At 37.8% G+C, this 12166-nt stretch overlaps 2 protein-coding genes across 17 annotated transcripts in view; one reads left to right on the top strand and one right to left on the bottom strand.

Annotated features, from left to right (window-relative positions):
* AKAP9 (A-kinase anchoring protein 9) overlaps positions 1-2213 on the top strand; it is a 153688-nt gene extending 151475 nt beyond the window's left edge. For all 9 annotated transcript variants that reach the window (XM_045052355.1, XM_045052356.1, XM_045052358.1 and 6 more), the window contains one exon: positions 1664-2213. In XM_045052355.1, the coding sequence (XP_044908290.1) occupies positions 1664-1698 (35 nt within the window). In that variant the 3' untranslated portion in view covers positions 1699-2213. The remainder of the gene's footprint in view (positions 1-1663) is intronic.
* A 1108-nt stretch (positions 2214-3321) lies between these two features.
* Positions 3322-12166, bottom strand: part of CYP51A1 (cytochrome P450 family 51 subfamily A member 1) — a 56102-nt gene continuing 47257 nt past the window's right edge. For all 8 annotated transcript variants that reach the window (XM_019825450.3, XM_006929172.5, XM_006929174.4 and 5 more), the window contains 3 exons: positions 11311-11406; positions 10559-10727; positions 3322-4235 (listed from right to left, as the gene is read on the bottom strand). In XM_019825450.3, coding sequence (XP_019681009.1) covers positions 4057-4235; positions 10559-10727; positions 11311-11406 — 444 coding nt within the window. In that variant the 3' untranslated portion in view covers positions 3322-4056. The remainder of the gene's footprint in view (positions 4236-10558; positions 10728-11310; positions 11407-12166) is intronic.

Genomic DNA, 12166 nt, shown 5'->3' on the forward strand with positions numbered 1-12166 from the left:
CTCAAGAATTATGCTAAATCTGCTCTGCCTGTGTTACATCAGGATAGAACACTCTGCATTTCTTGACAACAGGATATCCTGAATATTTTAAGCTGTGTTGAGATCTGCTCAGGAAAAGATTCCTTTCAAAATACTGCTGCTCATTGACCATGCCACCTGCTCACCCACAAGCTCTGATGTACAACAGGATTAATGTTTACATGCCTGCTAACACAGCATCTGTTCTGCAGCCCATGGATGAAGGAGTGATTTTGATTTTCGAGTCTTATTACTTAAGAAATATAATTTGTAAGGTTCTAGCTCCCATAGGTAGTGATTCCCCTGACAGATCTGGGCAAAGTAAATCAAAACCCTTAAAAAAGGATTCATCCTTCTAGATGTAAGAACATCTGTGATTCATGGGAAGAGGTCAAAATATCCACATGAACAGGAGTTTGGAGGAGGTTGATTTCGACCCTCTTCCATGACTCTGAGGGGTTCAAGACTTACAGTGTAGGAAGTAACTGCAGATGTGGTAGAAACTGCCAGGGAACTAGAGTTAGAAGTGGAGTCTAAGGATGTGACTGAATTCCTGCAATGTCATGATAAAACTTGAGTGAATGAGGGTTCCTTCTTATGGATGGGCAAAAAAAAGGGGTCTCTTGAGATGGAATCTGTTTCTAGTGAAGATGCTGTGAAGACTGTTGAAATGACAACAAAGGATTTAGAATATTACATAAAACTTAGCTGATAAAGCAGCAGGGTTTGAGAGGATTGACTCGACTTTTTTCTTAAAAAAAAATTTTTTTTTAATATTTATTTTTGAGAGAGACACAGAGACAGACAAAGTGTGAGCAGGGGAGGGGCAGAGAGGGAGACACAGAATTCAAAGCAGGCTCCAGGCTCTGAGGATCCCGACATGGGGCTCAAACTCCCAAAATGTGAGTTTGTGACCTGAGCCAAAGTCAGCCGCTCAACTGACTGAGCCACCCAGGGGCCCTTCTTAATTTTTTAAATGTTTATTTTTGAGAGGGACAGAGTGCAAGCGGGGGAGGGGCAGAGAGAGAGGGAGACACAATTCAAAGCAGGATCCAGGCTCTGAGTTGTCAGCACAGAGTCTGATGCAGCATTCAAACTCACAGACTGTGAGATTATGACCTGAGCTGAAGTTGGACACTTAACCAACTGAGCCACCCAGGTGCCCTGACTCCAGTTTTGAAAGAAGTTCTACACTGAGTAAAATGCTGTCAAACAGCATGACATGCTACAGAGAAATTGTTCATGAAAGGAAGAGCCAATCCATACAGCAAATTTCATTTTTGTTTTATCTGAAGTAATTGCCACAGCCACCAGCCACCCTGATCAGTCAGCAGCCTTCAACATCAAGGCAAGACCCTCTACCAGCAAGGATTACAACTCCCTGAAAACACAGATGATGTTTAACATTTTTTAATAATATTTTAGACCTAATGCTATTGCTCACTTAATAGACTACGGTATAATATAAACTTTTATTTGCCCAGGGAAACAAACAAACTTGATTCTCTGTATTGCAATATTCACTTTATTACAGCGGTCTGAAACCAGACTTGCATCATCTCCAGAGAATGCCTGTACTAATTGGTCAGGTATAGATCGCAATTTAATTTGAAATAACTTACATATCTTGTTTTTTCTCTCATAGGTTCAACCCAGTTTCATGCTGGCATGAGAAGATAATCCTTTGAAACATAAATCAAAGTGATTTTAAACAAATTCCCTTTTGTAAATCACTCGTTCTTTTGTGCTTTTGTATTGTGGATATTCAGCGGGACCAACATGAACACAGCTTATGATTGTATACAAATCCCTTGCCAGCACATGAAAACAAACTGGAGTTTGTATATATTAGCATTGTGTATGTATTCATGCACAATAATCATTAAATTACATGTATATTTGTGGAATGCTAATTTAAATGATTAAATTATAAACCTTGTGTATTTATCGAATGGGTGAAAAGATTAAACTTTTGCGCATTATGATACTGCTGAATGTGTAGCTTGAGGTGTCCTGCACTTTTCTTATAAGGCTACTGAAGTTACATGTTTCTGCCCTAATATATTTGCTACTGGTGATGAAGACAGATAATATCACTTGTAGAGACCTATTTTTGTATAATGGTAGAAGTTTTGAATTTTATGGGGTATTTTGTCAAGTACTGAAATAAAAATGACTTCACCATTTTAACCACACTGTTTTTTGGAACCTCCTTAATCCTTGAGCCATAGTTTTTGGTGTATGTCTTAGACCACTCAGGCTGCTGTGACCAAATACCATGGACTAGATAACTTATAAACAAATTTATTTCTTGCAGTTCTGGAGGTTGGGAAGTCAGAAGTCAAGGTGCCAGCAGATTTGGTATCAGGTAACATAGACTGCCATCTCCCTGCTCTATCCTCACATGGCAGAAGGGACAAGGGAGCTCTCTGAGGTCTATTTTGTAAGGACACTAATCCCATTCATGAGACTTCTGCCCCCATGATCCTATCACCTTCCCAAATGCCCCACTTCCAAATACCATCACATTGAGGATTGGGTTTCAACAAGAATCTGGGCTGGAGTGGGGGGAAACAAACATTCAGTCTTTGGCAGGGCAGATTATTTCATTATTTCAAATATGTATACTTTGAGATTCAGAAAGTTGTCCTAATCTTAGATAGTATTGGTCTTTTTCTCTCGCACGTTTCTATCAATTTCACATCTGTAGTATTTTTTTAAAGCTATATTGATATTTTCATTATTAGCCTAGTATATACTAACCTAGTATATCAATGTAGTATATACTAGTATAGTTTGTTGCTTAAATTCATAAAGGAAATAGTTTGAAATTAGTACAAAGATGGAATTTTTTTCCCATCCCAAGTTCCTAGTTTCCTGAATTCTCACTGAAACACCACTTTACAATTAGTGAATAGACTACATCTTTTCTCAGAGACCATTTCAAGAAATGAAAAACTCCTTCAGAAATAGTTTAACATGAGTGGGGAGGAAAATATTTTGGCCTTATCTGGTGAAAACAGACTATGTGGTTAAATTACAGGTATATAGTCAAGCCCCCAGTTACAATTCGAGTTGATTCTTGAACACAGGCTTCAACACAATGTGATTAATGATACTACCCCCAAAGACCCTACTTTATATTACCTTTATCTTAAAGCCAGAGTTCCAGATCTCCAAGTTTGTATTTAAAAAAAAAAAAAGTTATTAACCTACGTTAAGTTTTAATAAACAGAATAACAGAAACATCCCTAATTCTAGAGAGGAGGAAGAAAACCACCTAGAGCCAAAGAGAACAAAAAGTATCCTTTAAGGACTTTATTTTGGGCTTTCACACACATGTGACTATGTGGAACCAGATACAAATTTATCTGTAATATTTAAGTAATTAGATCAAGATACATGTGCAGTCTTTAGTATTATTAAGTCACTGTTAAGTCTCAATTTCCTGGAGACAATACTTCCAGTTAAAATTTCAAAGGACGTTCAACTACAGCATAGCTCCATCTTTGCTGGGTATCATCATACCAAAACAACTGATGGGATTCTGTTTTATCCAAGGCTTTAAATGTGAGTTTCTTCCCTACCCACTCATCTTCACTCACACACACAAACATTACCGAGTAAATAAATAACCTAAGGTTTCTAAGAATCTCCCTAGGCATTTATACTTATAGATCATGATTTGAATACCCCGAACTTATTTGCCAAGAGCTATTTTTGTTGTTAAATTTAATATCTAGAAACTATGTTTAGAGTCTGTCAATTACCAAGATCCCCCAATTCCTTATTAATGAACTTGATTTTCTTAAATAAAGCATCTACAGTATATACCCATCATAAAACTATTAGGAAATACCTCAAATGCCATTAGATTTGATGTAACCATTCAGTTAAGAAAATATAAAAACCATAAGTTAAGCTTTTTAAAATTACACTCAAAGAATATACCACGAGTTGTTTCGTAAACTTCATTCACTTCAAATGCTTTTTGCAGTTTACAGTGATGTTCCACATATTAGTTCCTTGCAGCCTTTTTCATTTTGATCTTCGTTTGTATCGGATAACTGGGTTTTCAGGGGTGTGAATCATGGTTGTATAATTCACAGTGGGAAAATATCCATCAATGAGATCAAATTCATATAAACGAAGCATAGTGGACCAAATTGTCTTGATTTGAACATAAGCAAAATTCTCCCCAATACAACGATGACGCCCTATTAAAAAAAAGAAAGTCTTTGTAAGAATCAGTTGAAATTCTTTTCACCTGGATTAAAAAAAAAATCCCAGATTTTCAACATTTGTTTTTAGGGGAAACAACACGTGGATAATTATATAAGGACTCTTCCAATTAGTTTTTAAAATGTCACATCTATCCAAGTTTATATGTAAGGACTGAAATCTAGAATATTCTTAGCTTCTGTCCCAAGAGAGCCCTAGTTAAAAGTCAATATGAACCCTTCAAAACTTTCAATGCCAGGGCACTTTGCTGGCTCAGTTGGTAAAGCAAGTGACTCTTAAGTTTGAGCCCCACAGTGGATGTAGAGATTACTTAAAATGAAATCTTTAAAAAAAAAAAAAAACCCTCAAATCTTTCAAAATAAGAAAAAGGGATTTAATAATCCCCAAATAGCAACACCTATCAAGATCAAAATGTAAAATGTCAATACATGTAAAAACTGTTGATTCTAAAATGCATATGGACACAAATACCAATTTGAAGGGATACATGCATCCCAATGTTTACAGCAGCAAATTATGGAAACAGTTCAAGTATCCATCAACTTTATCAATGGATAAAGATGTGGTGTATGTGTGTACATACACACACACACAATGGAATATCAGCTGTAAAAAAATGGAATCTTCCTGTTTGCAATGGCATGGATAGAAGTTAGTATTATGCTAAGTAAAATAAGAGACAAATACCATATGATTTCACATGTGGGATGTAAGAAAACAAGCAAACAGGAAAAGAGAGGGGACAAACCAAGAAACAGACACTTGGGGCACCTGGGTGGCTCAGTCAGTTAAGCATTCAACTTTGGGTCATGATCACGCAGTTTTGAGTTTGAGCCCAGCACTGAGCTGTCTACAGTCAGCACGGATCCTCTGTCCCTACACCCCCCACCCCCGGCCCCCTCTTCTGCTTGTGTGCGCTCTCAAAAATAAATAAGCATTTAAAGAAACAGACTCTTAGCTGTAGAGAACAAACATGGTTACCAGAGGGGAGGTGGGTGGGTGGATGGGGGAAATCGATGATGGGGATTAAGGAGGGCACTTGTGATGAGCATCAAGTGATGTATGGAATTGCTGAATCTCTATTATACACCTGAAACTAATATTATACTGTATGTTAACTAACTAGATTCAAATAAAAACTTTTAAGAAAATGCATATGGAAATGCAAAGGAGGACCTAGGATACCAAAGCAGTCTTTGGGAAAAAAAAGAAAACCAAGTTAGAAGACTTAAAACTTCAAACCTGATTTCAATACTAAAGGTGCAACAACTGTGATGTTGATCTGTAATAAATAGGTATTTGTTCTTCCTCCCATTCTTGCCAGAGAGTTCCTCAAACATCTTGGAATTTAAGTGAAAAGAGCAATAAAAGAAGAGGACGTTTTACTCAAAACAGGCCCATTTCAACCACACTTGAGTTTGTTAATGAGGAGACTTTTGGAAATCCCCTCAGAGTGGGGCCCAGCTGCCAGGGAAACCAACCTAGTGATTAGAGAGTTAGAACTTTTAGCCCCACCCTCTGACCTCTAGGATGGAGAGGGACTGAAGGTTGAATTAATCACCAATGACTGATGATTTAATCAATCGTGCCTACATAATGAAGCCTTCACAAAATCCCTATCGTATGGAAGGATGGATAGGTAGTGTTCAGAAAGCTTTCCAGGTTGGTGACCATGTGGAGATGCCAGGAGTGTGGTGTGCCCAGAGGACATGGTAGTTCTGGGCCCCTTCCCCCATACCTTGTCTTAAGCATCTCTTCAATTAGCTGTTCCTGAGTTGCATCCTCCCTTTGTAAGAAACTGTTAATCCAGTAAGTAAACTTTTCTGAGTTCTGTGAGCCATTTTAAGAAACTGTGGAACTCCAAGGTGGGGATCCAGAAAACCTCTGGTTTACAGCCGACTACTCAGAAAAACAGGCAGCAACCTGGACTTGCAGTTGGTATGGGACTAAGCCCTTAACCATTGGGGTCTGTGGTAACCCCAGGTGGATAGTGTCAGAACCGAGCTAAATTGTCAAACACCCAGTGGGTGTCCACAGAGAATTGGTGTGGGAAAACCACCACACATTTGGTGACCAGAAATGTCAATAAAGTGTTCTGAGAGTTGGAGTAGAAATTGGATTTTCCCTTTCACAGCAATTTGGTCCCGGATAGGGCTCCACCTACAGATCAGTGGAATACAGCAAAGAGCCAAGACATACTTCTAGGGTTATTTCATTATCAACAAAGGCACTAAATAAAGCAAGTCAATGAAGAAAAGAAAGTATTTTCAACATAGTGCTGGAATAACTAGATATCTAACATTAAAAAAAACAAAAACCAAACCTCAATTCCTGTCTCACACTATACTCAAAAACTAATTCCAGATGGATCATAGACGTAAACATAAATACTAAAACCATCAATTTTTTAATTATTATTTTTGGTTTGGGGTAACCCCGATGTGACTTGAATAGAACCATCAAATTTTAATAGGGAAGAACAGGAGAATGTCTTCATGACTGGGAGCCAGGCAAAGGTTTTTAGACAGGACCAGAAAGCAGTAACAATTTTAAAACTTGATAAACTAGATTTAATTGAGGTTATTCATGTGTGAAAACTCAACATTAATAATTATTTCACTGCGAAACTTACCAAAATTAAATTTTTGAACTGTAAATTATATACTCACTGAAAAATTCAGGGAGATGTACACTGATGTGTACAGTTTACTTTGAAATACACCTAAAAAGTAAATGGATTGATAGATGGGCAGATATGTGATAAGTAAAATATGAATGGCAGAATCTAGATAATGGGTATACAAATGTTCACTAAAAAATTCTTCTGACTTTGAAATTTCTTACTAAAATGGTGGGGAAATTTTAATAATAGAAAATATAATTTGTGTATTTTTAAAAGTTTATATATAAAAGCCAGAGAGACAAACTTCATAAAAGATGGTATCAGAAATATTTAAGCCAGGGGCGCCTGGGTGGCGCAGTCGGTTGAGCGTCCGATTTCAGCCAGGTCACGATCTCGCGGTCCGTGGGTTCGAGCCCCGCATCGGGCTCTGGGCTGATGGCTCAGAGCCTGGAGCCTGTTTCCGATTCTGTGTCTCCCTCTCTCTCTGACCCTCCCCCGATCATGCTCTGTCTCTCTCTGTCCCAAAAATAAATAAACGTTGAAAAAAAAAAAATTTTTTAAAAAGAAATATTTAAGCCAGAAAGAATAATGCCTTGCAATCTCTCCTGCCCATCAAAACCTCATAAAGTAGTAACCTCAACAACAAAGATGGCTTTTCAGGGAGCAGAAAAAGATAAAGCTAAATTACTGGAATTTGAGAAAAGCCTTGCTAAGCCTTAGTTTCCATTTCTGAAAAGTGAATAAAATAGTCCCTTCCTCAGTGTGATTGTGAAGATTAAACAGAGAAAAAAGCTAACATAAAATGCTTATCATTAGCACAGCACTAGTGTGGTCCATAAATGCACTTACTTCTAGGAGCCATATTTAAGAAGGGTGTTTACAAACCATTCCATATTCAAATACAACAACTAAGGAGAGGCTTGGCTTACAGGGAGACTGGTTAAGGGATTATTTTTATTTATTTATTTTTGAGAGAGAAAGAGGAGGGGAGGGGCAGACAGAGGGAAAGAATCTAAAGCAGGCTCCACATCCTGCATGGAGCCTGATTGGGAGCTCTATCCCATGACTGTGAAATCATGACCTGAGCTGAAGTTGGATGCTTAACCACCGAGGTGCCCCTGCTTTAGAGAGAGAAGGAATCCCAAGCAGGCTCTGCGCTGTCAGCTTGGATCCTGATACAGGGCTCTGCCTCACAACTGTGAGATCATGACTTGCGCTAAAATCAAGGGTCAGACACTTAACCCACTGAGCCACCCAGGCACCACCAAAAGATTATTTTTAATAGTTGCAAACTAGAAGGGTCCTATGAATTAACAGAAAAATGGGTAATTTCACAAAACGTAATATGAAAATGAGTAAGCTACATGCTATACGCATCAACACAGAAAAAATTACAAAGTAAAGGAATGATTGAAGAAATTGAACATACTTAACACAATCATATGGGGTAGAACCGTGTCCCCCCCAAATTCACAGCCACTCAGAATTTCGAAAGTAACCTTATTTGGAAATCAGACTTTGCAGATATAATGAGTTAAGATGAAGTCAAACTTGGTTAGAGTAAGCCTGAAATCCAAGGCTGGTGTCTTTCAAAAGAAAGCAATGCAAAGACTCACAGACACCCGAAGGGCAGAAGGCCATGTGAAATCAGAGGCAGTGACTGGAGTGATGTAGCTACAAGCCAAGGAATGCCAAAGACTGTAAGAGCCAGTGAAAGCTAGGAACAAGCAAGGAAAGACACTCCCCTAGAGCCTTCAGAGAGAGCAAGGCCTTGCCAACGCCTTAATTTCAGACTTCCAGCTTCCAGAAATGGAGAATAAGTGTCCATTTTTTTTTAAGTTTATTTTTTAGAGCATGAGCAGCGGAGGGGCAGACAGAATACCAAGCAGGCTCTGCACTGTCAGTGTGGAGCCTGATGTGGGGCTTGAACTCATGAACCTTGAGAGCATGATCTGAGTCGAAACCAAGAGTCAGACACTTAACCGATTGAGCCACCCAGGTGCCTCTAAATGTCTTTTAAGTCATCCAGTTTGTGGGAGGTATAGTAGCCCTAGGAAACTAACACAATGATGAAAGATTTGAAGGAACATTAGATCTACATTCAGATAGCTCAGAGATACATAATACAGCTTCAGAGAACACAATTAGGACTGTAAATGGGATGTTGAAACAGATGGCAGTTTGTTTGTTTGTTTTTTAAAGTAAGCTCCACACCCAATGTGGGGTTTGAACTCCCAACCCAGAGACCAAGTCGCATGCTTTACTGACTGAGGCAGCCAGATGCCCCCAGATTATAGCTCTAATACAAATCTTTAAAAATGGGAGCTGTCTGGGGCACCTGGGTGGCTCAGTCAGTTGAGTGTCACGATCTCACGGACCGTTGAGTTCGAGCCCCACGTCGGGCTCTGGGCTGATGGCTCAGAGCCTGGAGCCTGCTTCCGGTTCTGTGTCTCCCTCTCTCTCTGCCCCTCCCCCGTTCATGCTCTGTCTCTGTCTCAAAAATAAATAAACGTTAAAAAAAAAAAAATTAAAAATGGGAGCTGTCTAAAAAAACTAAGTGAGCTACCATAGAAGGTAACTGAGCCACCTGTTACCTAAATAAGTTCAAGTGGAAGCCAGGTAATTGAATAATCTATGACTTTTTCATATGAGATTTTGTATACCATATTATTAAATATGTTTATAAGATAATAAGATCTGAAGTTCCTAAAGGACTTTATACTTTCCTTTACATATGGAAAAAGTGTGACCAATGACAAAAAGGTCCCACCACTTAAAATCTCTGGAAAGACTGAACAAGAAGTCCTAGAATACAGTTTAATCTGCACAGTACCAGTGAAATGGGAAACTACTGCAGGAACAAGAGTCTGCCTGGATAATATAAGGGTATTAACTGAAAACGTACATTTTCAAATGTATGTTTGCAAACCTATGCACAACCTGCCCAAATTTAAAGACCATTTTATCTTAAAGATACAGGCAGAGAACCAAAAAGTTAACTAACAATCCAGAAAATTTTCAATTTAAAAAAGACTGCTTTTACTCTTTTCTGAAACAACACTAGTAAGCTGTAATATTTAATCTGAAATAACTGCCTGAATGGTGTGCTAATTCCAGTGGCTCTTTAAAACAACTCATAAAGAGCTTTAAATACTATTTTAAGTGAAAAGAGAGTGAACTATCAAAATTAACCCTGATAAAACTAAATTGGTTAAAAGGTAAAAGAGCATTGTGTAAAAATTCATAAAACTATTTCCTTTAGTACAAATAAAGTACTTTTTCTAACTTGGCAAAGATTATACTCATACAAATGTTTACAGGAATGTCCGTATGAGGAAAGGAAAAGGTATCTGTAAATAAAATTCACATGGGTTATTTTTTTTTTTTTTAATTTTTTTTTCAACGTTTATTTATTTTTGGGACAGAGAGAGACAGAGCATGAACGGGGGAGGGGCAGAGAGAGAAGGAGACACAGAATCGGAAACAGGCTCCAGGCTCTGAGCCGTCAGCCCAGAGCCTGACGTGGGGCTCGAACTCCCGGACCGCGAGATCGTGACCTGGCTGAAGTTGGATGCTTAACCGACTGCGCCACCCAGGCGCCCCTCACATGGGTTATTTTGACAAACATCAACACATTCTCAGAACAAAAATTCCAAATGTAAAATGGTATCTCACCAGCTCCAAATGGCACATAGGCAAACTTCTCTCCTGATGCTGGATTGTCCTGTAGGTAGCGATCAGGATTAAAGTCCAGGCGTTCTACCCATGAGTCTTTAAGTCTTTGATTGACAGTAGGAGAAACACACACCTGATGTCCTGGAGGAATGGTATACCCTGCCACAGTCTACAAATGAAAGTAACACATTTCCTTAGAAAATATAACAGTATTTTACCAAATAACCAGACCACTGTGTAATAAAGCATTAACCCACATGAGCTATACTTATATTTAAAAACTAGCTAGATGACAGGCCAGCTGAAAATTATTTTAACTCAAGATGACTTCCAAGTGACCCAAAATGGGGCTGGAAATTAAAAAAAGCTATAAACGCCTCAGAGGTAGCAGAGGGATTTCAAGGAGCCTTCATAATCCAATTCATATTCTTCCATACTGTCAGAATTTTCTTTAACATGTTTTTTTTTTTAAACCAAGAAAAAATATATTACCATTTTAAAAACCCTAATTGTTAAGTAAAAATGCAGGGAACAGATTAGAATGTATATATTCTGCAATTATTTATATAAAAATATCTGTATAAATTGAATATATAATTATATATCAAGAGTTAGAATACATAAAATTGAAATTACACAGAAATGATTATTCTTTCTTAATTAGAAAAATTCTCTTTGCTATTATAATATTTCTTCTTTTTGATAAATACAAACTGGACACACGAAAGGGGAAATCTAACCAAGAGACTTACCTGAGGGGTTTTGGCCATTCTCATCATAGTCATTATAGGAGGTCGAAGTCTTAATGTTTCTTTTATACAGCGATCAAGTACATTTAGATCTTTGAGCTAAAAAAGGAAATCATTTCCTGAGTTTTACAAATTTTAACTTACTTCAATAGTATGCAATATTATTTAAACTTCTGGGTTATTATAAGATAGTTTAACTTCTGGTAGAAGTACAGAAGTAACTAGTTCAGTAGCTGAGATTATCTTGTTCTATTACTAACCACAGTCAACAAGAGAAAGGAGGCAAGACACCCACAGGAGAGGTAATCACCCTGAAGAATGGCATAGTAAGGACCTGCAAAAATTTACTTATCTAAAAAAGTTAAAACACTAGCAAAAATCATCAATGTCAGCTTTTTCAAAACCTGTGATTAAATGTTTAGAGCGGCATTATTCATAATAGCCAAAAGATGGAAACAACCTAAATGTCCATCAACTGATGAATAGATAAACGTGGGATATCCATACAATGGAATATAACTTGGCAATAAAAAAGGCCAAAGTACTGATACATGCTACAACATGGATGAAACTTAGAAACATGCCAAGCAAAAGAAGCCAGTCCCATTTGTAGGAAATGTCCAGATACGGCAAATCCATATAGACAAAAAGATTACTGGTTGCCAGAGGTAGGAGAAATGGAGCATGACTGCTAATGGGTACCAGCTTTCTTTTGGAAGTGATTTAAGTGTTCTAAAATTGTGATACCATCACAATTCTGACTATACCAAAAAAACACTACACTACACTCAAAATGGATTCTATGGTATGTAAGTTATGAATCAATTAAGCTATTGTTTTAAAAGTTATTGGGGCGCCT

Source organism: Felis catus, chromosome A2, assembly GCF_018350175.1.
Source record: "Felis catus isolate Fca126 chromosome A2, F.catus_Fca126_mat1.0, whole genome shotgun sequence".
NCBI classification, from domain to species: Eukaryota; Metazoa; Chordata; class Mammalia; order Carnivora; family Felidae; genus Felis; species Felis catus.